The sequence below is a fragment of the Oryzias melastigma genome, linkage group LG21 (genome assembly GCF_002922805.2).
Source record: "Oryzias melastigma strain HK-1 linkage group LG21, ASM292280v2, whole genome shotgun sequence".
Classification (NCBI taxonomy): Eukaryota; Metazoa; Chordata; class Actinopteri; order Beloniformes; family Adrianichthyidae; genus Oryzias; species Oryzias melastigma.
Window position 1 is genome coordinate 15,385,739 of NC_050532.1, and position 27,210 is coordinate 15,412,948.

At 37.3% G+C, this 27,210-nt stretch overlaps 2 protein-coding genes across 7 annotated transcripts; both read left to right on the forward strand.

Moving 5' to 3' along the window:
- The first annotated feature begins 1,745 nt into the window (after window positions 1–1,745).
- Window positions 1,746–11,354, forward strand: heg1 (heart development protein with EGF-like domains 1). Its single transcript, XM_024286135.2, has 14 exons — window positions 1,746–2,290; window positions 4,855–5,842; window positions 5,980–6,449; window positions 8,146–8,259; window positions 8,337–8,459; window positions 8,543–8,637; window positions 8,724–8,779; window positions 8,863–9,023; window positions 9,250–9,384; window positions 9,482–9,524; window positions 9,591–9,628; window positions 9,732–9,819; window positions 9,903–10,080; window positions 10,565–11,354. The coding sequence occupies exons 1-14, from the start codon at window positions 2,020–2,022 to the stop codon at window positions 10,706–10,708; spliced, it is 2,904 nt and encodes a 967-aa protein (XP_024141903.1). The 5' UTR covers window positions 1,746–2,019; the 3' UTR covers window positions 10,709–11,354.
- A 639-nt stretch (window positions 11,355–11,993) lies between these two features.
- On the forward strand, window positions 11,994–25,135 carry kansl1l (KAT8 regulatory NSL complex subunit 1-like). 6 transcript variants are annotated; one of them, XM_024287060.2, is made up of 15 exons: window positions 11,999–12,257; window positions 12,635–13,444; window positions 14,399–14,534; window positions 16,154–16,306; window positions 16,457–16,560; window positions 17,978–18,161; window positions 18,541–18,694; window positions 18,827–18,952; window positions 20,217–20,369; window positions 20,662–20,759; window positions 21,221–21,324; window positions 21,445–21,517; window positions 21,587–21,678; window positions 21,912–22,011; window positions 24,183–25,135. In XM_024287060.2, the coding sequence occupies exons 2-15, from the start codon at window positions 12,636–12,638 to the stop codon at window positions 24,360–24,362; spliced, it is 2,466 nt and encodes an 821-aa protein (XP_024142828.1). In that variant the 5' UTR covers window positions 11,999–12,257; window position 12,635; the 3' UTR covers window positions 24,363–25,135. The 6 variants fall into 6 exon arrangements, 4 of the variants coding, with proteins under 4 accessions (XP_024142828.1, XP_024142826.1, XP_024142825.1 ...); XM_024287058.2 differs by having other exon boundaries at window positions 12,000–12,257; window positions 20,659–20,759; window positions 21,445–21,509; window positions 21,579–21,678; XM_024287057.2 differs by having other exon boundaries at window positions 12,001–12,257; window positions 20,659–20,759.
- The last annotated feature ends 2,075 nt before the right edge of the window (window positions 25,136–27,210 follow it).

Consider the following 27,210-nt stretch of genomic DNA (forward strand, 5'->3'; position numbering starts at 1 on the left):
ATTCAAAAAGTATTAAATTAACATTAATGCTCTTTTGTTCTGAGAAAATATAGGTCATTTGGATGCAATTTTTGAAGGAAACGACAACTTAAAGTGTGAAAACCACATCCTCTTCAGATCAGCAAAATGTCAGCAGGCACAGGATTTTTAGAATTATTCCTAGTTTTACTTTTGCATAATCCCATCATAGTAGTGTGTTGTTTTTGTTCCAGCTTCTAATCACAACAGCCCTTGTCAAGACTATGCTGGTGTAAATAATTTGTCTGCAAAGATTTTGCTAATTTAAAGCGTTATGAAAGTGAATCTACATGATGGATAGAGGTGTTGATGCTGCTTTCTGCAGGAATGAGCACGTTAGCAAGTCAAGAGGCGGATTTGCATGTTGCACTATCACTTATAATCTTTTCTAGGTTACATTTGCTTTAGTGTTTTCTATTTTGATTGAGTTTGACAGAGTTTGACATCCAAGTTGAACGAGGTGTTTTAAAGTCCCATTCCAATAGTCTTTTGATCTGTTGTTAAAGTGTTACCAGTGGTCTTTTAATCATTATTATGCTGTTTTTAGCCCAAAACCTGCAAAGCAGCAGGAGATCATCATAAAGTTGCCACTGACTGACTGGCTGGCTGGAACTGTTGGTGGGGAGTAAGCTTGTGCTCATTTTCCATCACCCCTTTGTTTACATTCTCTATTGCTAGCTTACAGCCCTTCACAACCCAAGCTAACATTATGGGAGTAACAAAAATGGCGAGCAATATCTGAGCTATCGAATGGTACAGTTTTGAGCCAGATCCCAGCTCGGACAAGGAAAATAAAGACGTACGTGGATCTATTTGTCTGTAAGTGGATTCATTGAAATGGAGTGGATCCGGGAGTTTGTAGTCTACAAATTGTACTTTTGAAAAAAAAAAAAATTAAGTTTTCACTTTCTCTGATTTGCACAGATTTAGCAGATTTTTGGGTCGGATGCTTTTCCCTGACACAACGTTGTATTTTTGGGGACCAGCAAATAGAGACCCAGACTTAGGTTCCCTTGTGGCTACAGGGCGAGCATGAAGAGTCTTGCCTCGAAAGCTTGGCTTAATTTACCTGCTTTTTTTTTTAAATGCGTAAAATGTGAAGTTTTTGATGGCCAATACGACGTTTTATTACGGGGTTTTCCTGGCAAATATTGACCTCTTTGGCTTGCCATAGAGAAAACTGGTTGCACGTGCCTGAACCAACACCGCTTTACACCCAACCAATGAAGTTATTAAAAAGAAACAACCATGGAAACGCAATACGGTGCTAGCTTTTTTATGTTATTGTAAATAGATGAAATTCTGCTTTTTTGTTTGTTTTTAGTAAAACAGGCAAAAAAACAAACTTATCTAATTTATCTAAGTTAGCTTTTGCTTTCCAAGTTTAGCAGTTAACTAGTCAAACTCCATCATGATAAGGTTTGGTTTTCTTGATTTTTTTTAACTTCCCATCTGAAAATTATGTTTTTAAAAAAATACATTTTGAGCCAACTTGAACGAGTTTAGTAGAAAAAACATTAGTCAACTTAGTTAGCTTTACTGAAGCTATCGGCTATGGTTCAGGTGCTTCTTTAAGTTGATCTTTAATTGGTGGAATTTCAACCCAAATTTTTAGAAACAATAATCGAATGAAAAAATGTTTTGCGTAACTTTTAACAATATGGCTGGTTATTTAGCTGATAGTCGATGTCAAAGAAGGATGGGGTTGACACCTGCCGCCTGCGCAGCGGGTTTGGGGGTCGGATGTCTGGGGGGGATGTGTGAGCTGGAGGGGGAGGAGCCGAGCCTCTACGGCCGTGAGGGAGAGCTGAGAGCTCGGCTCAGTCATCTTCCGTTCCCCGCCGTTTGCGCGTACAGACATCGCCGGGTCTCCCGTGCATTTGTTCATTTCACGGGGGAGCTTTGGTTGGAGGCACGCGGGCTCCTCCCATGGTGCCCCCGGGAGACTCTCCAGCACCAGCTCGACTTTCACGGTAACAATAAGCCGGGGTCTCTGAAGTCATGGAAGCGTGGTTCTTGAACCACCTCTTCTGTGTGTGGCTGTGGGTGCTACTGTTGGAGCTGCCCGGGCCCCTCGGGGCTGGGACCCCCACTTACAACAGCACAAACCCGGTTACGGGTGGATTTTATCACTCGGGAAGCACCGACGGGCTCAGTAACACGGACAACGGGGTGACTTCAGCGTCGTTCTCCAGCGAAAGTTTATCACCATCCCAGAGGATCCTGCTGCTCTCACACTCTGAACCAGTGGCTGCCACTGCTGCAGACTTCGGTAAGACGAGGCCATTAACACAGAAAATAACATCTTTGGGAGTTTTAAAACTTTGGCTTGCATTTTTTAAAAACTTATAGTAAAGGATTATAAATATTTTTTGTGTTGAAACAAGTATTTAGAAGTGGGTTTATTTACTTTTTTGTAACAGAAATGTCCCAATATGAATGTAGAAAATTTAAGAGTCTTTTATTGCGGAATTTCTTAATTTCAAAATAAAATCACAAAACAAATGACTCGAACCCATTAATAGTGTGTAGTTTTCAGTGCAAAAAAAATTACGTTTTTTTCCCTGGGCGAAATTATTACCATATTATTGTGATAAGGTCTTTGTATAAAAGTTAACAATTAAGTCTTTTATTTCGAAATTTCTTTATTTCAGAATAAAATCATAGAACCAAAATGACTTGAACCATTCATTTAGTAATTTCATATAGGTTGTTTAGTTAATGGTCCGAGAATAGTTTTTTTTTTGTTTTACGGCACTTTTGCAATGATTTGGAAGAACTTGTATCTGCATAAAGTTATTTCTTAAATATTTTTAAGGAGATGTTGTAATTTATAAACGAATCTGAATAATGTACTCAACTTCTTTTAAAGACATTAAATTCATAGCCCAATATCACAAAGAATTGCCTCGCTGGGCTTCACACCAGTAATTTTACAGAAGCAGAAGGTCAGTCATAAATTATAAACAATAGCTAAACAGACTAAATAAAACTGGTTATTCCTGCCCTTAGACCCTCCTTCTTTTGTATTGGATTTTTTAAGTAGAATTCCAGTTTTTGTATAGTTGCTACAAAACAGTCCAGAAATGTTGGGCTTTCAAATGCATCTTTTTTTGCAACTGAATCAGTGTCTTTAGTTTGATTAGGTCTTGTTAATAATGATCTATTATGAAAACGTACTTCTACAGGCCACATATTAATGTTTTAAGGAAGAACCTTGTAAGCAAAAATGAAAATAAGTTGTATTATTCTTAACAACATTAACTTCATCATCAGAAAATAAGGTTTTGATGGTGTTTTTGAAAAATCTCATAACAATTTAATTCAGATTTTTATAATAAAAATGTATAATTTTAAAAAATACCAAATAGCTTAATGGATTAACATAAAAGGGAAGAAACACATTAGTGTTTCTAGAGGTTATTCACTTTGTGAAGTTAAAAACATTCATCTCAACGGTGCGTTGTAACATTACTTTAATGGGTTTGTTTTTTTTTCTTTTGCATCTCTTTTGTACATTGTCATAGCATCATTTGTGTCAAGGGAATAACTTGGAGTGCACAGTGTCGTAATTTCCTGCAAGGTTACTGTTTGACTGCACTGATGCTCCCTGGCTGCGCCCTCCTCAAAGACAATGATGTAGATAACAGTCAGATCATGTGAAGATCACAGCAGTAGCTTCTAATCAGCTCTGGTTATTGTTTGATGAAAATGAGTCTGCTGAACTCACCGCATGAACTTGGGTCATTATGTAACACTGAAAAACTGTGAACAGCTGAGAGATAAACAGCAGAAGAGCTGGGAGTGTCCGTCGATTGCTGCCAGCCTGACATTCTAGTCCGACTTTTGCAGCTCGGACTGGATCCAGAGAGACATCATTTAAAAAAGAGAGAGACACATCCAGAGGAAATGAATGAAAAACATAATTTTTACAGACTCTCAGAGGACAGACTGTTCCTTAGATGAACTTTCCATTCTATTAGTTTTGGACAGTAACTATTGGTGGCGCTCATCCTCAGTTCTGGTGTCAGAGATCTGGAGGGCAGCCAGGTGAGAGGCTCCCAGCATCCTAGAGAAAACCTCATATGCATCACTGATGTAAGGGGGACTCCTATTTTTCTATTTTGAAACTTGTGACTCTTGAAGATGTCTTTTCTGACAGAAGTATGTATTGCAGTCCTGAAAAATGCACCAATTTTTGCCGAACATTGACATTTAGGTGGAATTTTTTTATCTTTGTATATTAAACCAACTTTTTTCCTCTTCCATGCTTTCTGTCTGTGTTTAGTCAATAACTGTGACCTGACAATGCTGACCCCGGTTGAAAAGGAGTGGGAAAACCCACCCAGAGCCGTGGTGGCAGCGTTCTGCCTCTGCCTTGTGCTCACTCAGCTTTAGGAAGGAAATGGCCGAATCCCCAGCAGAGACACTCACTTCCATATTTAGGACTTCAAGCCATTGTTAAAGTAGACTCGCTGGCTGCCAGTTGCTCCCCACCCAAAACCCCTGCCCGGTCATGGCAGCTAAACCTTTAACAACATCAGGTCACACTTTCTGTAGCTTGTGCAGGTTAAACGTCATTTAGAGAGCGCCCTCTGCTGGTCACAGCTTGAAAGGCATTCATTTTCTCATAATTTTGGACACTGTTGTTGCAGTTAATTAGAAATGCATACTTTTTTTAAATGAAATATGCCTATTTCCTATTCTGAAAGTCTATTTTCTAGTTTTTTTCTTTCATGAAATTTCCTTAATTGTTGGTGATTCATTTTCAAAATGTAATTAGGTGCTCAGATTGTAAAAGAAAAGTAACTGTTGTCTTTTTCTTTTCATCCACAGACTCTGAGCAGACGAAAGCATTCACAGAAACCAGCAATGTATCTCCAGATGTCACCGACGTCTCAACCGAGCCGCTCACCTTCACCACTGATGCCGTCAGCAGCAGCAGTGATAGCAGCACATACTGGAAAGAGTTGACCGATACAAACCATATTTCAGGTCTCCCTCGCTCTGTGTCGTGGGAGCCGTCGTGGCCCTGGGCATTTTCTGCGGAAGACGACCTTCTCCAGGACGCCCCCAGCAGCCAGCAGGGGGCGTCCACCGCTCTGATGTCCCACAGCACCTCCTTTCTCACTGACGGCACTTACACCACCACCATCTCTCGTGCCGGGGAGAGGACGCTGCTCTCTGTGACCTCCTCCAACAGCAACAGCACCTCCTCCGCCTTAGCTGAGGACTCCAACTCCCATCAGCCTCCTTCCACATGGGGAATGCCTCCCAGGTCTGCAGAGCCTGATTACACTAAAAGTGAATCATCCACAAGGGCCAATGGAGGAGAAACACCAGAAACAGAAACATTTACAGAGAGTGGAACCCAATCAAGGGCCAGAGGAACCCCGAGTTTATCTGTACCAGCTAATGCAACTCAGCAAGAACGAACTTCAGCATCACAGGAAGTCTCAGCATCTACATTATTTCTTAAAAGATCAGAGCCGGACACAGGGCAGTCCCATCTCTCCGTTTCTTCCTCTCCTCCGGTCACCTCTCCATTAGGAGGTCTTCCTGACAACACCGGGACAAACCAGGCCTCGGGTTCTAGTGTTCAACCGTCCACAGAGTCCTCCACAGAAGCTCACAGCTCCAGCACGCAGAACCAGGGGAGAAGTGAAGAAGTGTCTTTTCCTCAGACCAGCGAAGGCATGGGTCTGACTGCAGCGCCCTCTACTGTCAGAACTGTTGCAACTGAAGCTGGAAACCCTCTGACGGACGCACCGCTGGTTTCTACCGCCGACTTTCTCACTACAACACCTGTCACTGTTACTAAAAGGTGAGAAGGACCACATTTGTTACCTATTAGTGATCAAATGAGTTATTTTACAGTCTTAAAGTAAAGCTTTTAGCTCATTATCTAAAAAAAATCTACAGAAACTGTTTAAAAACCCCCAATTGTTGTTTCTTTAATAGTCAGATAACAGAGGGAGACGCCTCCACAGCCATGGAGGTCACATCCACTTTACTGACGTCCACCAGCTCTTCTCCACCCTCAACCTCATCAGGGTTCAGAGTCTCCCCCAGCACCTATTTTTCCGCGTCCACCCTACCACAGACCGCCCCCTCCCCCACATCCTACACCCTGACCCCGCAGACCTCAGTGACACACCCGGGTCGCCACTTATCACCCGGTCAGACCCAGAGGCCCGCGACAGGAACGACCATCCCGACAAAAGCCTCCACCATGACAGCTGAAGCGAGCGGGGGAACCCTCAGGAGCTCCACTGCTCACACTCAGTTCATCTCCACCGCCTCCACCCACAGCACGCCGACGCAGACCGCTGGACATCTGCACACCACCCAGAAACAGGCCGACAGGGGGGGCAAAAAGGCAGCCGGAACGACCCCACCTGTTGTCATCCAACTCACCAAGGGGCCTACGAGTGAGTGGTTGAGCTGTATCTGGGGAAGCAGCAAGATTGTAGTTCCATACAATCCTGACTATAATGTCGAGCAACTAATATCTGTCTTTAACCAACATAAATTGCATAATACCACAAAATAATTCTTCAAATGTCTAAAAAAGACTAATTAGGCTCCTATGAAGTCACTGCTTGGCCAGAAGTGGTTCTTTTGCACTCTTGCTGTTTTAGAGATTTTTTTTTTAAAGCAACTTTGCATTATTATTATTCTTTTTTAAAATAGTGTACCGTGTTCTGCATCTTGATTGGCTGTTGACCTTGTCAATCAATCTCCTCTTTGCTGTGTCACCTGCACAGAATGTGTTCGGCTTTCCACATTTACCGCTATAACACTTTCACAGCAAAAGGTTTCACCATCACTTTTACTGGGTGATGTTTACCTGATATAATATACCTAATACAAACTATTTGTCAATTTAAAAAGAATAATTAAAAATATGACACCACATGATAAATTAGAGTAGTTTTCTTCTACTTTCAGCTGTGGTTTATGTAACAAAATGGAAAAAAAGCACATGAAGATCCTATAAACATGCTCAAAAATTACTGAAAAATTAGGAATTTGAGAAGAAATGACTCATAGATAAAAAGTAATGATACTGGAGACTTGGCCTTTGGTCTATTTATTCCTGGGACATGTGAGACTTTACCCAGGGTTCCATGACGCTCATATTGCTACATATTGAAAATTAGGATTTGTTTAACGATAGCACTCTAGGGTTAAAGAAATCCTCGATCATTCTTTAATTCTAGATGTATTTTCTTCAAAGGTTTAAACTTTAGGATTTAGATGAGACAAAATTGTGAAATGTTCATTTTTGTCTGAGAAAAGTCTATAAAGTGAGAAGTTTTATAGCCTAAAACATCTGTAATCCTTTTTCACAGATTTTGTTTATCTAAACAACACAAATGTACAATAAGTGTTCCATAGATATGAATGCTGTTTCTCAAAATGTACATGCTGTGTTTTAGAAATGGTTCTCAAACATACTTTTTAGGTACACTTGTAATATAAACTCACTGATCATTGCAGAATGTGCATTTACAAACTCCACTCATATGTGGATTTGTTAAACCGTTAGTGTGCATTTACAAATTTATATTGCACATTTGCATAAAATTAGATTTGTGAATTGGATTGTGTGCATTTGTGAATTATGAGACTAATCTGACCTTATAATAAAGATGTATTTTAGTTTAGTTTATCAGTTTTGGGCTGAGAATGAAGTCTTCTGACATCTAGTGGTAAAGCTGAGGTTGTACACACTAACTACTTGTACTCTAATCATAACAGAGATACTGAAGCATCCATTTTTGATTACATTATGCTTAAAAATGTTTCCCTAATGACCTTACACCTTGTATGTTTGATCCACCGAAGAAAGTGGAGAAAACGTATAGCTTTAACGCGTCAGTAGCTGCTTTATCTGAGAAACAAAAAACATCAGAACTGATGACGGGAGTCAGCCAGAGAATTGGATAAAATCTGAAGGACTGCTTTCACTTTTATGATTTCACGAAATTCATTTAAGACTTCTAAGTAATTAGATTCACAGTCTTAAAAAAGTAAAATTATGAGTTTTTATTTTAAAAGACAAGCACTGGAAAAGGTCAAATGTCAGGTGAGATCACTTTCTGCTTCCTCTCTGAACTGCAGGAGACCCCTGTGTGTTAAACCCCTGCATGAATGGAGGAATGTGTAAGAGCTCACAGAGGCATCAGTTCACCTGCCGCTGTCAACAGGGATGGAAAGGACGCACCTGTAACCAAGGTAACCATTCAGGAAAATCCAGAAGGATCAACTCTTCTTTTTTTCATGTCTTATTCATCAAAACTTTATTTTGGTAGATGTGGATGAGTGTAAGCAGCAGCCCTGCCCGGCTGACTCCACCTGCATCAACACCCGAGGCTCCTTCAGCTGCGAATGCCCGCTCGGCTTTGACCTGGAGGATGGCCGCTCGTGCACCAGAGGTAAATCAACCACAAAAGTCAAATAAAAGAGACTCCCCCGCTTGATTCTTCTCAAACATCCACTTATTTGCTTTTTTTTTTAGCAAAGACGTTTCTTGGAACTTTCAGCTTCGACAGATATGATCCTTCTATCCGGAGCATCGCCGTCCATGAGCTCCAGAGAGAGATCATCCAGCTGGTGAGACTTCCACGCAGCTTCACTCGTCTGCTTTCAAAGATTCCATGTTTACAAGTCAAGTACAAACGTGCTCGTCTTTGCCGCAGCTCAATGTCTCATTGTCCGTCCTGCGAGGTTACAGCCGCTCCACACTCAGCAAATGGTAACTGCTGCATTTATGAAGCACCATTTTAAAAAAAAGTTTTCTGGATTCCAAACTTACCCCATATGGATTTACTCTCACAGGGAGCAGGGTGGGATGCAAATCTTGGCTGTCAACATGTTTTCACTATCAACTGATGTGACGACCACTGAGGTGTTCAATAGCATCCAGATGTCTCTCAACAACTGCAGCTCATCTCTGACCCACTGCCGAATGTTCCTGCAGCACCGCCTCTCCTACCACAGTAAGTCTGTCCGCCTTAAACACATCTGACATACATTTTTTATCTATTTCAGCACATTTTGTGCAGCCACTAGGGGGCACACTTCACTTAGTTTAGTATTTGAACAATCTTGCTGTTAAAAGATGTAGAAATCTGCCCAGAAAGAGCTAAAAGTTTGTTTTTTTATGAGTATTTTTTTATTTTTAATGGTGTAGAAGTGACATTTATGTGCTTCTCTGTGTTCCAGCTGAGAGTTTGTGTCAGGCTCAGAGGACTCGCTGCGATCCGGAGCGCACCGTCTGCTCCGACAGCACCGGCACAGCCTCTTGCCAGTGCCTACAAGGTTATTACAAGCACAACTCCGACGACCTGTCCTGCTTAGGTGAGCACCTCACACATTCACTGTTTTTCTACAAAGTGTTTGTGGATTTAGAGATTTTTGAGAACTTTTAGTTTAAAAATGAAATTTCTTGTTCTAGAATGTGGAGATGGCTACAAGCTGGAAAATGGCACATGTGTCCCGTAAGTTTGAATAATTTAATGTGAAATTAAAGTTCTGAAGTCCTATATAACCCAGTTTCTTTGCAGGTGCATGTTTGGATTTGGTGGCTTCAACTGTGGAAATTGTAAGTCACTAGAATGTTTTGTTTGTTTGTTTTTACCATTAAAAATATATTTGTTTGTGTGCATAATGAATTAATTTATGTTTTTTCCTCATCAACTCTGCAGTTTACAAGCTGATTGCAGTTGTGGTGTCACCAGCAGGGGGTGCTCTGCTCCTCATTCTTATAATTGCTCTAATTGTCACCTGCTGCAAGTAAGATCTTTGAATCCTTAAATATATTCAATTTTTAAATACAACTTTTATTCTTAAGAGTTTCTTTTTTTTTAATGTTTTAGGAGTGACAAGAACGACATCAATAAAATCATCTTCAGGAGTGGAGACATGCAGATGTCCCCGTATGCGGATTTCCAGAAGAACAACAGAATATCCATGGAGTGGGGCCGGGAAACCATAGAGATGCAGGAGAATGGCAGCACCAAAAACCTTCTGCAGATGACGGACATTTACTACTCTGTATGTGGAGCTTGTCATCATCAGTTGCAGTAAAGTCAACAAATAAAAGCTACTTTACTCCTACTCTGTCATTAGTTAGCATCAATCTCTAGGTTTTTTTTCTTTACAGAGGGAGAAAAATAATTAAAAGATCCTCTTAGATGAGTTTTTTTCGTAGAAAATGAATGGAAAATTAAGGAAATCCTTTAAAACCAGAGGTGTTGCTGCCAATAGCAAATACTGTTTTCCCTTGTTTATTGCAGGGGCTACAATCTACACTTTAGTAAACACTGTTTTTCTTGGCTTCAGAATCTGCTTGAATTATGTTAATTACAAAAACGGTTGAAGAGTAATTCTATGGTATGGTAATTCAATGAACATTAACATTAATGTGAAAGCTCTGGTGTTAAAGGGTTCATTTTAAAGTTCCACCCTTTGAAAAATGTCTAGTTAACTGATAATAGAAGCTTTTAGCTCTTAACTTTCTCTCTGTTTTTCCCTGAAGCCCGCCTTGCGGAACTCCGACCTGGAGAGAAACGGTCTGTACCCGTTCACAGGCCTGCCGGGGTCTCGCCACTCGTGCATCTACCCCGCCCAGTGGAACCCCTCCTTCACCAGCGACGACTCCCGCCGAAGGGACTACTTCTGAGTGTGGATCCCCGTTCTCAGACTCCTGCTGTTACACTGACAGACGTTGAGATGCTTTCCTGCACACGGAAGTTTGTGTGTGATTTGCACTGTTTTGAAAGCTCACATGTAGGCATTAGAAATCAGGAAAAAGAGGAGGTGCTTCTTTGTGACCTTATCAGTGTGTTCAGATGCCTTTGATTGTTTTGAAGAATGTAAATCCATTAATGTTACTCAACTCTGGGTTCAAACATACTTTTTTAGTAGAGTAGTACTGCTTACTACAGCCAGGGAAACACAATATGCAGTACACATCAGTAAGATTTGATGCTTTGCTCCTCCGTCACTATAAAAATGCTCCGATCTGAAAATATCTACAGAAATGATCATCTGAAAAAGACCACTGAATAATGCACAGTCATGGTTCAACGGGTGACCTGACACCAACTGTTATTTATTCCATTTGATGTAAGAATGATTGAAATGTTATTCATGCACGTGTGTTTGTATGCTTGTAAAACCATAGTCCTCTGTCTAATCAAGATGTAATTAGCTGTTTGTAAAATGAAGTCATATTTTTATGAGTTTTCTTAGATGTTAATGATGGCGTGTTGATTCTGGCGTTTTAGTCAGATGTGGTTATTTAAATAAAAGAATCAGAAACCTTATTTTGTTTTAATTTTGCAAAGACTTATTGCTAAAACATTGACAAAACTCATGGTGTGTGGGATTATTGACCTTTAAGTCACCTGTAATTTGAATGCAAGTAAGGACAAAAGCTGGAAGTTAGGATTTTTAAGGCTCCCTAAAGCATCCTGTAAAATTAAGATTGCATTCAATTTTTTTTTATGCTTGTGTCCCAGTAGAAACTCAAAAGAGCCAGGAATGTGAGTCTGCAGCTGCACATTTGCATGAATACCAGCCTCTTAATAGGATACAGCATTTCATGTTTAGTGTTTGAAGTGGAACGTACCATTTTATAACTACAACAACTTTAATTGTGCATCGTTTAAAAATAGAAACCCCATAATTATCATTACATTTTCATCAAATTACTTTTTTTGTAAAGTTTTTTTTTATAGAAAGCACACACAGACATGAAATAAAGTAGTTATTTGCATAAAATGACAAAAAGGTCAAATATTTTATTAGTACACGTTGTTATTTTTAAAATATTTCAAATTTCAAACCAAGAATTATATCTAACATCAGAAATCCCTTTGTGAAATCGTTAGTACAAGATATCTTCAGACAAATAGAGCTTTTGTTGTGCGCATGGAAGTTCTGAGCTTTTCAGGAGTCCCTGAATGCATCAGCAGTCTGGTCCACCGCTTGATCGTTCCGAGGAGGATGTTCGGTTTGTCGGCAGTTGGTGGGAGAAAGAGGCGGATATGTGGTGGGACATCTCAGCAAACGTCTGTCCGGGGTTAATGGATTAAAGCCGCATGGAAATGTAGCTTTGTTCGTTAGAAAAAGCAGCCTGTCAGAAACGGAAAGAGCGGCTCTGGTTTATAAAAGCTCGGAAAAATCAGATCCGCGCACCGATTGGACGGTCCCACCTCAGCGGCCAGGTGAGTCCTGAAGATTTTTAAATGTTGTTTGAGATCAGATATATGCTCTTTTACATTTATTTATATGAAATTATTTTTTTAAACATGGTTTACAGTTTGGCACAAGGTTCGTTTGTAATGTAGAAGAGTGCATAAATTGGACTTTTATTTTGAAATCCACTGTTGCGTTAAAGCAACGGTTAATTAGTATAAATAATAAATAAAACTTCAATGTACGCTGCTAAGAATCAACAAAATTATATATATATTTTGCATATTTTAATAAATGTTAAAATAGTTATTTCATTCAACTGTGTTTTCTTGTATTTAAAAGTATGATATTTATCTATCAACAATGAGGTCTTCTACTTGACCTGCTTTGACCTCTATGCCCTAAGGATGAAGACGAACTGCAGGATCCACTTGTCCTCGGCTCCTGTCTTTGTCAGAGAGGACTCAGACGTGTGCCCCAATGATGTGGAGCCTCCTCACATTAGATCCACGGATTACACCGACCTCCAGAAACTCTCACTCGACCTTTGCTCACTTGGCTTTCTAGACTCCTGTCTCTCTTTAAGCCCTTTAAACGCTCTACTGCACCCCAGCCAGGCTGATATAACCACCCCGGGGTCTCCCGTCAGCTTCTTTCCGGTTGTATCTGACATGCTTTTGATCCCTGTTTCGGAACACAATGATCAGAACGTTCATCTGCTGCAAGAACAAAAACCTGAGTGGTTGCTGGATGGTAGAGAGGTGCACCACTCCTCTACCTCTGTTACAAGGATTTCTCCCAAATCTTGGGGTCCCCCTAACTTGTTAGAAACCCAACCTTTAACAACGCACAAGGAAATTCTCGGAATGCCATGTCCACCTGTTCCTGATGGGATAGATCCTAATAAACTGGTGAACGTTTTGTCTGAGGTGGAGCTGAAACATCATCAGCAGAGCCAAGTTTGTGGACTGCATGAGAAACCCGCAGAAGTTCCTCTCCACAACTATGAACACGGTGCTATGGTTCCTCTGCAAGAATGCAGCAATCCTCACTTTTCCTGGAAAGACTTGTCAGCCCCTCCACCTTCTCTGACGGAGGTCAGGGAGTTTGCTCACTCCAGCCAGGTGGTGCTGAGAGGCCTGCAGGAAGGCCTGGACTCTGAGGCGACGGTCACCAGCAGCTCAGAGGAGGAGCCAGAGGACCTCCATTCACTTCTGTGAGTATCAAACATTTATATCATTCCCAAATAATTCCTCAAAGCTCAATTTAAATTGGTTTAAAACAGTGTTTTATGCTTTATTTTAAACCCCTAATTTCTTAATGGCTATGCAGAGCATTTTTTATGAGTCATCCAGAAAAGATTCCAGTGTGTTTTTCCACTTTTGGCTGGCTTTAGTCTCCTTCCTGTCTGCAGTTTGTCCAACTCTTTCTCTTTTTTTTTTATAACAATTCCAGCTGCTTCACCAGTTGGGGAGATTTTATAGTAGTTTTTTCCTCCCTTTAAAGATTCATCATTCCCCTAAATATAAACAAACTGTCCTTTATTTTGTATTTTTCTAACTATTAAATATTGGGATCTTAGCATTTGCATCTATTTACTCTTTTAAAACATTGAACCTAATCTAACATTTTTATAAAAGCCAAAACAAACAGACAGAATTTTTATTTAACTCCACAAGTTATTGACTTTTTGTGCAATTTTATGTTCTGCAGCAGTTCTTCTTTCTTTCTGCATGTTGGAGTGAACATTTCGCCTTTGCCACTTATCTAAAAACTCAGTGAAATTTGCACAAGCCTCGTACCAAATGAAAATAAATTTTGGGGATAGTGAAAAACACCACCCCCCTCAAAAAGAATGATATCACAGGAGGTAAAACTGTAATAATAAAAATTGATTTTTGTTTTTAAAGTGTTTGCAATAAGCCAAGAATTGATAAATTATCTTAAAAGTCCATTATAGCACACAGTGGGGAGCCTCTGTGAGCGCTAAAATCTCAAAACATTAGAGTCTTCCTGCCCTGATCTAAAGTCTACAAATCACTTAACTTGGAGTTATGCTTTTTTTTTTATTTTTTATGTAATACACCTGATGCTTCACAGAAGTGTAAATATCAAAAGCTGAAAAGTTTGAAGAGAATTGTCCCTGTCATCCCATGTTCTGTGCTGGCAGCAGCTGGGAGATGCAGCAGCTGGAGGAGAGAGCCGAACTGAGCAGCAGGTGGAGCTGGCTACAACTGCGTCTCGCTGAACTCAAAGGACGGATCCAACAAATGGATGAGCTGCAGAAGCATCTACGCTCTACCAAGGCATGCTAAACCTCAGGCAACACTAATGACAACATTTTTGAGGAAAACATCCCCCAAGAAATCCATAAACGGGGCAATAAATAGGATTAAGATGCTCTGGTGAAAGTCCAACAAAGCATGAATGTTAGTCAGAAAAACGACTCATACAGTCGTAAAAAAATGTTGAAAATTATTGAAAAGAAAAGAAGTCATTAAGAGTGAAGTTTTTAAGGAAAAAATGCCTTGATGATGATAGTTTTAACAGAATGATAGGACTAGTAAAATTATGCTACAAAACTTTTTATATTTTGTACTTTCTGCAAATATATACACTGCAAAAATAGGTGACATAAATAGGAATAAAACAATTAATTAACCTAATGAAGAAAATCACGAGAAAGTAGTAAAATTATAGATGCAGTAAGTCATTTTTACTTAGTAAATCTTATAGTAAGATATCAAAACAAGTAGTTCCACACAAGCATTCAAATAGGAAAAAATAAGCTAAAAATTTAGTTAAACAGAATGATCTAAATGCAAAAACAATTATAATGCTAATTATAATAATTTTTTTTGCTAATTCTAAGCAAATGCTTCGTATTTCTTAAGTTTTAGTATACCTAATTGTGTTTTTTTATTACAGTGACAGAAAACTAGTGTAATAAGAGTGTAATTGAGAGAGAAAATGCCTAATTTTAGAACAAAATGTGAACAAAATTATTACATGTTGGCTCATTTTAATAGATCCTCATGAAATCTAAAACTAGCACTTATTCTTTCAACATAAACCTAAAATGTGGTTTCCAAGCTAATGACAATGAATGCCAGTTTAACATTTATTGAATTTTAAAATACTTTCTATAAAATTTAACCAAAAAATTACAGTATGACTTGAGTTTTTTGAGTCTTAAATCAAGTTATTAAGGATTTTGACTCATTTTAATATTTTTTTATTTCTAGATTCTAGATTTTAATGAGATAAAAAATTTAACTAACGTTTTTTTTTGTTTTGTTTTTTTTAATGAAATATAGTAGATTAACGTCATTTTTTTTCTTTTTCAAAAGTTTATATTCATTTTGTAGCTTCAGCTGAAAAAAATCCTTACACTTTACACAGCTGGCAAAGATTGTGACAAAAAAACTTTTTTAAATCAAGAGTTTGATTGACAAGATCTACAATCAATCAGAACAAAAAACACAATACACTGTTAAGAAAAAATCTCTAAACAGTGAAACCGCAAAAGGGGAACTGCAATATAGTCAGGGAAAGAATAAAAATAACTTTGTTTGAGGAGTTTTTGAAAATTGTCAACATGGATGATCTGACGACTGAATGAACCAATAAAGACTGAATTTAAAGACAGGCTGAGAACCAAAACAGCTGACCACCATGAATACCTGAAGCACGGTGACAGATGAGACACTGACAGGAATAAACAGCTCCAAAAAGCTAAATTAAAGCCGAACTGAGTGGCTGGATGACACATGAGGATGAAGATTCAAAGTGTGCCATATGGAGTGGAACTTGGGACGATATTTTGAAGAAAAAAACAACCACTGATGCTGCATTGAAACAGTAGTGCAGAACTATCAATGACTGTAGGATCTAGTCGTTCTAATCCACGTCCTCTATGTCTAAGGCTAAGGTGGTCCTCGCAGAATCCCAGCCTCTGACCATCAGGCGGGTTCAGCACACCCTGATGAGGGACAGAACTGGCTTTTCCTGCACAGCATCCGATTCTGACGCAGAACCCTGCAGCCCCACACGCCTGCTGTGCAGCATAGAGAGACAGGTAGGAGTTTGGAAACACCACACATTGTTAACATCCCACAGCTAAGTGAAAGTGATTTTTAGATGGTCTAAAAACAGAAGTGGGAGATAAAGTACAGGTTTGTTGTATTTCCAACCTCAGTTTTTGTGCCTTGTTTTCTTTGTTTTTCAGAGTGCCCAACTTAGCCAGATTGTGAAAAGTCTGCTGCCTCCTCTCAACTGCTCTCCTCTCTCAAAACAACCCTCCACCCTGACGGGGTCGAGCGCCTTTCAAAGGTTTGTAGGGTGTTATCTTCCAGCGTTCCACAGCTCTCTGGAGCTGCAGCGACAGGAGTTTCTTAATTGCCTCTGCTGTGAATGGTGGAGTCTTTTTGTCTTCCTGAGGTCTGTGAAAGAAAACTGATGAAGGAGATGCTATTGTTCACAGATTGTGTCACCATCTCGTGTGCTGTCACAATCAGCCTGCTTGTATCGTAAATTACAGAAATAGTTATAGTAGAACTTGTATATCTATGGTAAATTGAGGGAATTTGGTCTTCAGTATAATTTAAGTTTGGAACTAAGCCCAAGAATTTCCACACAAGGCCACCAAGCTTTGGCTTTGAAGTTGCCGGTTCAATTCTCATTTACAGACACTATTAAGGTTCCTGTTTGCTAAGCTGCCCTTGAGCAAAGCATCTACCCCACTTTTAGTTGACATTTTTCCTAAGTGTTGTAGAAGCAAAGATGTTTTGTATTAGGCTGCAGTGAAGAATACTCATTTCCTTCTGATCTGCTTTGATTTAAAATAATAAAAATTGTGTTTTTAGCTTTTTTTGTGGCATTTTTCACTTGATGGAGGACAAATTTATATAAAATTGAGCTTAAAATTGCATTTCTGAGTTTCGTCATTCAAATTGTTGTGAATCAGGAGCAGACAAAGAATGCAATTAGACAAAGAGCTTATTTGTAATGTAAAAAATGCATTCAATTACTGCATCTCTGCTGAAAATAAACACAGGTTTACATTTTTTTTATTTTCTCTAAATTGCATAATCATAAATAAAAATAAACTCCAATGGGAACAATTTTACAAAGATCAAAAATTTATCAGAGTGGGACTTTAAAGCAGAATTTCTCAAATTTCTAAAATCACTTCCTTATCATCCATAAAAAAACACCCAAAAGTTACTTATTTTTGTTTTTAGATACACAGTTTATAACTAAACCATGTGCTCACATGCACATTTCCATACATGCAGATACAAACCCTGTAAACCTACATTATTTACACTTAAAAAAATGACTCCACAAAAAATGCCCCTGGAGGAACCAATAACATCACCTCAAAATGGGTCAAAAAGTCAAAAACTGAACTAATTTGGGCAATAAATAAAGTATTTTACAATACTAAACAAATTATAAGAGTTAAATTGTGATTTCTTGTGTTGTATTTTTGTAACCTTTTTCTGACTGGTGATGTTTCTAATATATTTAAGTTTTTTTTTTTTACTTGTCTAAGATGAATAATACCTTCATGTTATCTATTCTTTATTTTTTCTGTAGCTGTGAAGATAAAAGACATGAAAGCCGTTCTTTTTTTATTTACATGAAGCAACATGAGGGTGTGAGTGCATGTCAATGAGGGAGACGAAGGGGATCAAACCCCTTCTTTCTTTGAGTCATGACCCTGATATCTTCTTGATTTGATCAGATCTCGTTCCTGCAGCGGTCAAAGAGGAGGCGATGTTTTTCACTCGGCGAGCTTTAGGAGAAGCAGACTGGTGACCCGGAGGCCGGTCAAAGTCGTCATGTCGTGCGCCCGTACGCGACCCGCAGTGGCTTTGCACAAACGCAAATTATTCATTTTTAATTGTGGGAAGGACTTCAGTCTACAGGTAAATTTTCTTTTGATAAACTGTATTATTATTATAAGCAAAATGCATTTTTTATTTTTAAAAACGTCTTGAATTTAATTTGATAATACCAATCCCACCTTATCTAACAGAATTGCTGCAGATTTGTTTATTGAAAAAGCTCCAGAAGTTTATCACCACAAAATAAAAAGGATTTACACATTTTTGTTTAAAAGTTGTTGCTGCAAGTCACATTTTGCAAGTGGAAAAATCAAAAATAAACACATGGGATTCAATTTAAACAGCATGTTTTAAAACCGAATGAAGTAAAAGTGTCTTCAGTCATGTTATAGTATTAAACACTGTTTCAAGTTAATTCCATCACATGTTCTTTCATGTTTTATTAATTTTCTTGTTCCAGGACTCAGTGGACTCCATCTGTGGACTCTCCTCTTCTGTTTCTTCTTGCTCCCATGTGTCGTCTGGTGAACATGGAGCCTCTGATGTCAGCTGTAGGTCCAGCAGTGGCTTTTCCAGCAGCTCCTTCTGCTCCGGAGCTCCTTCCTCTTCATCAGGTAGGAAAGTGTGATTTGAAGGATCTAAATGTTTTTTTTTTATTAGTTTATTAGATACCATGATTTTTTTTTCAGTTAAAACAAATGTTCTGCTTTATAACTTTTGTCTCATTTTGTCCGACCCCCTCCCAGACTCCTCTGCATGCCAGCAGTCACAGCGGCTGACGCTCAGAGAGGAATGGTCCCAAAGGCCTCTGGTCATCAACGCTGAGGTGTTCAGTCCATTAGGCTGCAGGAGGAGCTCCACACCGATGACCCGTAAGATCCTTGTAGACGCTGCTCTCTTTCTATTCTGCTTCGCCTCGTTTACTGTCCTGCTGTTTGCTCTTTCTCACATTGATTTCACACAAATAAAAACATTTATGCTACAATATACAGGTTTTTAGAGATTGTCATATTTTTCATGCTACAGTTGAGATGAAAGGTAATAGGAGTTTATGCCTGACGAGAAGAGGTTATGACATCACAAATAGTAATTCCCGTCTCCTGCACCGACTGTGGAGAAAAGATGAGTTTCAACCAGATGAAATAATATTCAGACACATTCAAATGGATTTCTATCATTTTATTTTTGTAGAAACAGCATGTTACCGTATGAGCTGGGCATAAAACTATAATGGGATCTTGGAAGAGCTAAAAAGAAAAGAATATTAATATGAAGCAGGTTTTTGATTAAAGAAGTAACTTTTTTTATATATATTTTACAATTTTCTATCATTTTACTGTTAAACTGTTTTGTAAAAAAAATGTATTAAAAAAGATAAGTATTTTCTGTTATAGTTCAATTTGGTAATTTGGTGAACAAAACTTGAAACAACATAATAACACTATTTTTTTTTTACTGTAAACAACTGTTTTTTTTTTTAATATGACAAAACTACAATCAAATTTATGAAATCTTTTCTATTATAGTTTATTTTGGTTATTTCACAAATTCAAAATGAACTTGTTCATGCTCTTAAAAAAGCTGATAAACAAAACATAAAACTAATAATGATACTTTAATTGAAAAAAGGGGTTTGTAATTTAATAAAAAATAAATTTTAATTATTTATATTTTATTTTATAGTTTGTTTTGGTAATTTTTAATGTAAAAGAAGTACTTGTTCAAGCATATAATGAAGACAAATTTGAATGAAAATAAAATATGAAACTAAATAATCAAATTTTTACCTGTAAAAATAGTTTTTTTCTTATATTGTATATATTACATTGTATATTGTATATATTTTACTAATCTAAATAATTAAATAGACACCTTTTCATGCCAAAGATAAAGTTGTTAAAGATATTGTAAAACTTACTTGTGATTTTTTTTACTGTAAAAAACTTTCTTTTAAGTTTAATTTAACATTTTCATTTTTTAAGATTTTCTATTATTGTCTTTTGTTATACATATTGTAATAAGTTAAATAAGTATTTATTTAAGCAAATAAAAAAGCTGTAAGGAATACTCTTAAATCGTCATGAGTACTGTCATGAATTCAGTCTGAGTCCAGCTTTTTATTGTGTGTAATTACAGGTCACAAATACAGGAGCCACCTACGAAATCCTAGGAACCAAACGTTGGATTTATCACCTATCAGATCGTCCTGCTACCCTCTGGGTCCTACCAATAAACCCTGGAGGAGGAGGAGGAGGAGAAAGAGGAGAACATGTATTTGTGGGCCAGTCGGTGTGTATGCACTACATGCTAACACTCTATGGCTGCATAAGAACAGTTTTATGACACTTTTTTTTTTTCAAATTGTGAAAAAAGTGTGTTTTTCTTCATTAGGATTTTTTTTTAAATTTTGTTGAAGCAAGTCTGCTCCTAAGATTTAGGTATCCAATTTAGCGAAGTTAGAACTAGAAGTCAACAGGGAACATTACTCTGCAGGGCTTCTCAAATTTAAAAAAATCCTGAATAAAAGTCAGTAAAATGCCTCAATAAAAAGACTAAATGAACATCTTTTCACCCCCAGAAGACATGGACGTCCTCCACCATCACTGTTACCATGGAGATGAATCTAGCAACATACCTGAAGAAAGTTACGCTCAAGTTTCAAACAGCAAGGCCTCCCAGGTAACAGTTCAGCTCACGCCAAAAACATTTGATCTGGTTGCTTTGTTTTTAGTGATAGATCTGTTTGAAAAGTGAGACCCCCAGTATCGGTGAGATTAGCTGGAAATTGTTTGTTTTCTGATACACGGACAGAAAATTAGCATTTGGTTGCATTTGTCAAATAAATATTTTCTTATTTCTACAGGATTTAATCCACACTTTTAACCCTTTAACACCTAAAAGGGACACTAAAACACCATTTTTTTAACATACTGTAACTTTTCAACCCTTAACACGTTCAGTGTAATTCCAGCAGATTTTGAAGGAGCCAGTAAATCAAAGAACATAAACACTGGATCTCTGGTGTTAAAAGGTTAACACAAATTCAGCATCCAAATTCAACTTGGGAAAATACTGGAATTCTGATAATACAGTGTATATATTGCATGAACTTTTGGACATATTTCATCATCTTCTTCCAGACCTTTCTTCAGAAAGACATTGTGTACCACATCAATGATGTGATCATCCACAGCTCCTCCCACAGACTGGAAAAGCTGCAGTACAAAGAAATCCCAACTCCCAGGTGGGATGCAGAGTTCTGTTTAACAAAACAGGAGTTGTTAAAAGTATTTTTTATTTTATTTTATTCAAGACATTTTGTTGTCACAGAAATTTTGCAAACATAAATCCTCCTTCTTTCCAGGTGGCGAGTAGTTCAAATGGAGCCGCTGACTGGAGTGGAGATGGAGAAAGATGAGGATAATGAAAAGCTGCAGGTAATGCCTTTATTAGTTGTATATTTGTGTGCAAGCTAATGATTATATTCATCTGTGTGTGATGTGCAGGTTGAGAACCTGACAGACGACGTCTTTGCTCAGAGGCACCTGCTTTTGGAGCAGAAAGAGAAATCCCGCTGGTGCTGCAGGCGTCCTGCCAGGTGACTTCTTACCGGCAAAGCATGTGACTCACACCTGCAAATCTCCACTTCTCTCTCCTTTTGACACTTAAAAAAAAAGTGGGGATTTTACTAACTTGTCTCTTCCAAGCTGGTTAACAGAAAGACCTTGCTGTTCCCTGGTCGTTCTGTTTTTTTTCTGCATTTAAGTACAGCCTGTGTGAAAGTGAGCACCTAAAGAGCTTGAAGTGGCACGCTTGTTTGTCTTCCTCCAGATCTGCCAGCAGGATGTCAGGCAGTGGGAGTGGGAAGTGCACATCAGGAGAGGAGAGCTGCGGTCAGCCGGATCAACTGTTGCGGCTGGAGGAGAGGGCGGTAAGATCCACAGCACTGAATTCTCAAAGACAAAAATACGAGTTTTATGATGTGTTGAACATTTTGACGTTTTTATAAAACAGAAAAAAATTTGACTTTGCCTCCTGACTGTGCACTTATGTTGCCTGTCATAGAACATAAAATAGTTTTTGATTTTTTCTAACAGCTTTGAGTTTTTATCCTTCTGTTAAAGGCTAGTTTTACAATTCTAGCGTTATTAATACATGGATGAGTCACTTGTTGTTGCAAGTGGCAGGGAAAATGGTCCAGTTACCAGGCACTTAAATATTTCTAAGTAAAGCACCTGCAATTCTAGGAATGGATCTATTTGTACAAATTCTAGGAATCTGGTCCTGAATCTAAGACCTAAATAGACACATCAATTTATTTTAAAAGCGTTCCCATTGGTGTTTTATTATTAGGATTATGATGTTTTTAGTGATTTTCTAGTTCATTAGAAATCCACTTCTGAGTTGTGGGCGGGACAATTTTTGTGGAGTAAGCCCACTTCCATAGTAAGCCTTTTTATAATTAATTTGATATCAGGCTGTTTTAAACCTAACTAATAATTCCAAAAGTATATCTAGTTAACTAGCAACATCTAAAAATGTTTTAAAATGTGCACTAGCTTTCTAGTGGGTATTGTTTATGCTCACTAGTTAACTAGTTAACATTAGTAGTTAAAACAGCCTGAAATCAAGGATATTGATTTATTGAGAAAAAGGTTTGCCATACACTCCCATTCCCATCATCCACCTGTTTATGTGCTCTCCTGCTAGCTTACAGCCCCAACCCTAACATTACCGCTGCAACAAAAAATGCAAAAATTTTGTCGCAAAGTTTAGAATTCGGTCGAGAAAAAACGACGTACGTGGATCTAATTGTTTGCAAGTGCATCAGAATGGAGTGGAGCAGGGCACTTGTGGCTTGCCGTAGTGGCGTCTATGTTACTCTTTTAGCATTTTCTCATAACAATTTGAACAAAGAAAAACTCAGAAATGAAATTTTAACCCACATCTTCGTTATACATGACATCTATGAGGAGAAAATGCAACAAGAACATTTTTAAAGCAACAATAACACTGTTTTTATTGGCGTGGGCTTTTAAATATGGAGCCCCTAAAGGGACGTAAAAAAAGTTAAAAAGAAAAGTTTCTGGTGTGCACCAGTTTTTTTCTTCGATGTCCCTTTAAACTTCCAAACTTTTTCTGGTTTTTGTAAGATCTCTGGCAGAAAAGTTCTTTATTTTTTATTTTTATTATTTACCCTAATGCACACTATAAATACATTGAATTTTGTGCAGGAAGTCATTCTGCATTTAGGTCGTGTTGGAAGATTTTTTTCATTTTTGTGTATTTACCGAGCCGGACAGTCATTTTTCTGATCATCCGACACCGGATGAACGTAACATTTCTCTAAGGTTCTGTTTTTTCCTGAAGAAACCGTTTGTGCAACTGACAATAAAATGAGAACTAAAGTCACAGTTTTGTCCACCCCTGGTTTAAAAAAACAACAAAACAGCACAAATTTGGAGTAATTCTAATCAGTTCAATAACTCTTTCAGATTAGATGTTTTATTTAGATTATGATCAAGTTGAGGAACCAGTATCACAAGAAAATAAAAAGAGGAATGGAGGTTCTGGAGCCTGCGGGGTACATGCTGGACGGTTCTCCAGACCATCGCTGGGAGAGCAGAAGAATATAAACTAGCTAAATTTAGTTGAGGACCAAGAAATGGTTGCTTTGCATTCAGCCTGTGTGTGCTAGAAAACCCAGATGAGCTCTCGAGACTCTACAAAGATGCTTGTCTCCACTTACTTCTTGGAATGTTTCTCTAATTGAGGTACTCTCCGGCTCTTTAGTTTGATTGGAGAGGGAATGAGTCACCGCTGCACCAGACTTTCCTCATCAGCTTTCTCCACAAAGATATGCTCAACTTCACCGCTTTGCACTCACTTTAGAAGCCAAATTAGCAATGGTGTTTCTTAAAGAAGCTCCAAAACCACTTTGATATTTACAGACAATGCAAACAAATGTTGCTTTAACAACTAAATTTATCAATTTAGAATACCTTTAAATGAAGTTCCATGTCTTTGTCAAATGATGTGAAGTAAAACCTGCTTAGAAAGAGGAAAACTGCATGATATTCCTTCTCCATCCTGCATCCACAGACACCTTGGGAGCCTCGACTCTTCCCCTTAACTGAAGCAGAGTGTGCTGACCTTCTTGCTGAAGAAGATTACCCACCAGGACGGACAGATTCAACCTCATCCTCTCATTTATCAAATGCTGCAGCCCCCATCTCTCCCTGCAGTCAGCGTGTGCAACACTGCCCCCTTGTGGACAAATAGCACAACAGCTGTCCTTTTACATAAACGCCTGGATATAAAATAATATTTGCATACAACTAAAAATAATTTGTTTTTATGCAATAAATGATCTCACAAGTGAGTAACAAGCCTTTTAGCTCAACATAGATGTTTGAGTGTTACATATGGAGTTGCTCTGTTTTTCTTTTCGCTCCTCAGCTAAAATACATGTCATAAAATATGAAAGTATGTGTTTTATTGACCCAACTTAAGTATAAATTTACCAAATTTATATTTAAAATTGATACTGTCAGGAAAACAAGGTCAAAAAATGTGAAGAAACTGGCCTACATTTCAGAGGATTTTTTAATGGATTTAACTTAAACACTGTGATCCCAAGATCACCTTTTTATTATATTCAGCAGCACTGTGTTATTGATTGTTGATTGTTATCTGATCTATTTGTCTTTAGCTGTACTTTTATGTTGTTATTTAGGTTTTATTGTAATTCAAATATCACATGTTAGCTGCCATAATAAGGCAACTTCTCTGCAATGTCAGGTTTACACACTTTAAACTTGTCAAATGCCATTTCTTTCTTTGGTTGCCTTCAAAAATGTATTTATCTGTGGGAAATTTTTAAAAAGATGGATTTGTATATATTTATATTCATGTATTTAGTGTTGAGTTCCTATTTATGTGTCATTGTGCATTTTTTTGATTGACTAAAACGACAGAAAGTAAAAATGAACATTATTAAATTTGGATGTCATTGTGCTCTAATAAAACAGGTGATTTTTGTGTTTTAAAACCAAGGAATGAGCAGAATTCTCTTAATGCTTAAATTCTCATGTTAAAAAAACAACAAAAAAATCCCTGATTCTGTTTTTTTTAAGAAACTCAAGATTTTTCAGGTTACTTATAAGCTTTTGCCATTAAAATAAATATGTATTGCAGAATTTGCAATGGATTTAAACCTTAGGGAATATAAACCTGCAGCATTTATGAAAATCTGATTTTAAAAAAATCTCCAAACGCAGGAGGGTTACTCAGCCCTTACCCTTTCAGTCCAACTCAAATTATATTTAAAAGGTGTTTTTATGATTTAGAAAAATTAATTTATCCAATTTGGGATTTTAAGATCACACTGCAGCCAAATGCTTGAGCTTTAATCCTCAATTTATAGCTTTTAACATGTTTTAGGACTTCCTGCCTGGATCCCAATGTGCAGATGTTTGTCAAACTCATCTCATTTATGTCATTGTGTCTCACTTCTATTTTGAGAGTTTAAAATTAAAAAGTCATACTGGTCAGTCTTTTCGATGATTACAAATACTAGATGTATAGGATGCAGCTGTTTGTGAAGCTTCAACTTCATCTTTAAAAAAGTTTTGTTTTTTATTTCAATTATACATTTTTTCATTTCCCCAAATAATTTTGAGGCAGCAGAGAAAATGCAAAAATAATTTTATTTTTGGCCATGCTAAAATGAAAAAATAAACATTTTGGAAACCAATACAATATTTTAGTAGCTTCTGTTATGGCGATAATGCAGCAACTTTGCCATAAGGATGTAATTACAGCAGATGGACACTAGAGGGAGCTCTTGCAGAAAAAACATGGTTGTATTCCATGTTCTGTAATATTTTCTGTCAATGCACATACTGGTGTCAGAAAAAAAAAACATAGTCTAATGCTGTGTTTGAATTGCGTTTGAAGAAATCAACATTTTTTAGAGAAGCAAATATTTTTAACTTAACTGCCTATGACATCATTGATAGTTGATGAGTTGCTGCCCTTACTGGCTATAATTTATTACAGAATTTCTTGCTAAATTTAAAACAAATTTTCCTTTGATCCATACATATACTTATTTAGGGTTAGAAAAAAGCGTAAACAAAATGTATTTACTGTTTTCTTTTAGAAATAGTTTTTTACACCTGCAAAAACAAGTTACTTAAAACTCATTACAGAAATGTCTGTTTTAAAATAAAATCAGCTTCCTTATTTCTATCCAACATTTTTTATTAGGAAGATTTACCTACAAGTCTGGTTTTGGTGGAAAGTTTAGTACTTAGGGAGCTAAATCTGATAAATGCACCAGGAAGAAAAAAACTAATTTTCCTAATGAGCATTTTTCTAATAAATAATTCATTTATAATTTAGAGATTTACAGAGGAAACAATGTTGAAACATGTTTATAATCTAAGATGAAAAAAAAAAGAATCCTCTAATGTGAGCAAAGCCACGATCATAAAGTTAGAACAGTCTTTGCACACAGGAAGGTACAAAGCAGAAACAAAGATAAAAACACAAATTAGTTTAAAAATCCAGATTTATTCATATATTTTTTTAATCAGTCAATCCAACTTTAGCTCTGCCATTTTGCACTTTTGGTCTAAACATTCAGCATATAAGACTCAGTGCTTTACATGCTCCAAGTGCTATAAATAAATGAATAAAAAAACTTTTACAAAAATGGAAAAACAGACCAAAAAAAGAACAATACGCAATTTTAGTAAACTAACGGAAATATATATTTTTTTCAATTAACAATAATAGAGCAAAGAAACAGTGGAAATCAACATTAAAAACAATACTGGAAATACAAAACAGATAGGAATACATATTTAAATTAATAACATATTTATAAAGACAAAGAGTTCAAATGATAATGATTACATTTTAGCTATACTTATTACATTAAAAACGTAAAAAAGAAAAAGAAACAAAGTTTCAAAATAAAACTAATCGAAAAAAGTTATTTTTTTTTTTATATATATTGAACACCCCCCTTTATAAAAGCTATATTCAAAATAGGTTTTAAAGTTGCATAAAAACAATCTCCACACAGAAGATAAGACCCTCAGTTTCTGAGTTTCAGGAAGTG

Excerpts from the sequence above, each read along its gene's own strand:
- heg1 (XM_024286135.2), top strand. The coding sequence starts at position 2,020 with ATGGAAGCGTGGTTCTTGAACCACCTCTTCTGTGTGTGGCTGTGGGTG. Across the intron at positions 2,291-4,854 it reads TGCCACTGCTGCAGACTTCG|ACTCTGAGCAGACGAAAGCA; the intron begins GTAAGACGAGGC and ends TTTCATCCACAG. Across the intron at positions 5,843-5,979 it reads CCTGTCACTGTTACTAAAAG|TCAGATAACAGAGGGAGACG; the intron begins GTGAGAAGGACC and ends TTTCTTTAATAG.
- kansl1l (XM_024287058.2), top strand. The coding sequence starts at position 12,636 with ATGAAGACGAACTGCAGGATCCACTTGTCCTCGGCTCCTGTCTTTGTC. Across the intron at positions 18,953-20,216 it reads GAGCTCCACACCGATGACCC|GTCACAAATACAGGAGCCAC; the intron begins GTAAGATCCTTG and ends GTGTAATTACAG. Across the intron at positions 22,012-24,182 it reads TGCGGCTGGAGGAGAGGGCG|ACACCTTGGGAGCCTCGACT; the intron begins GTAAGATCCACA and ends CTGCATCCACAG.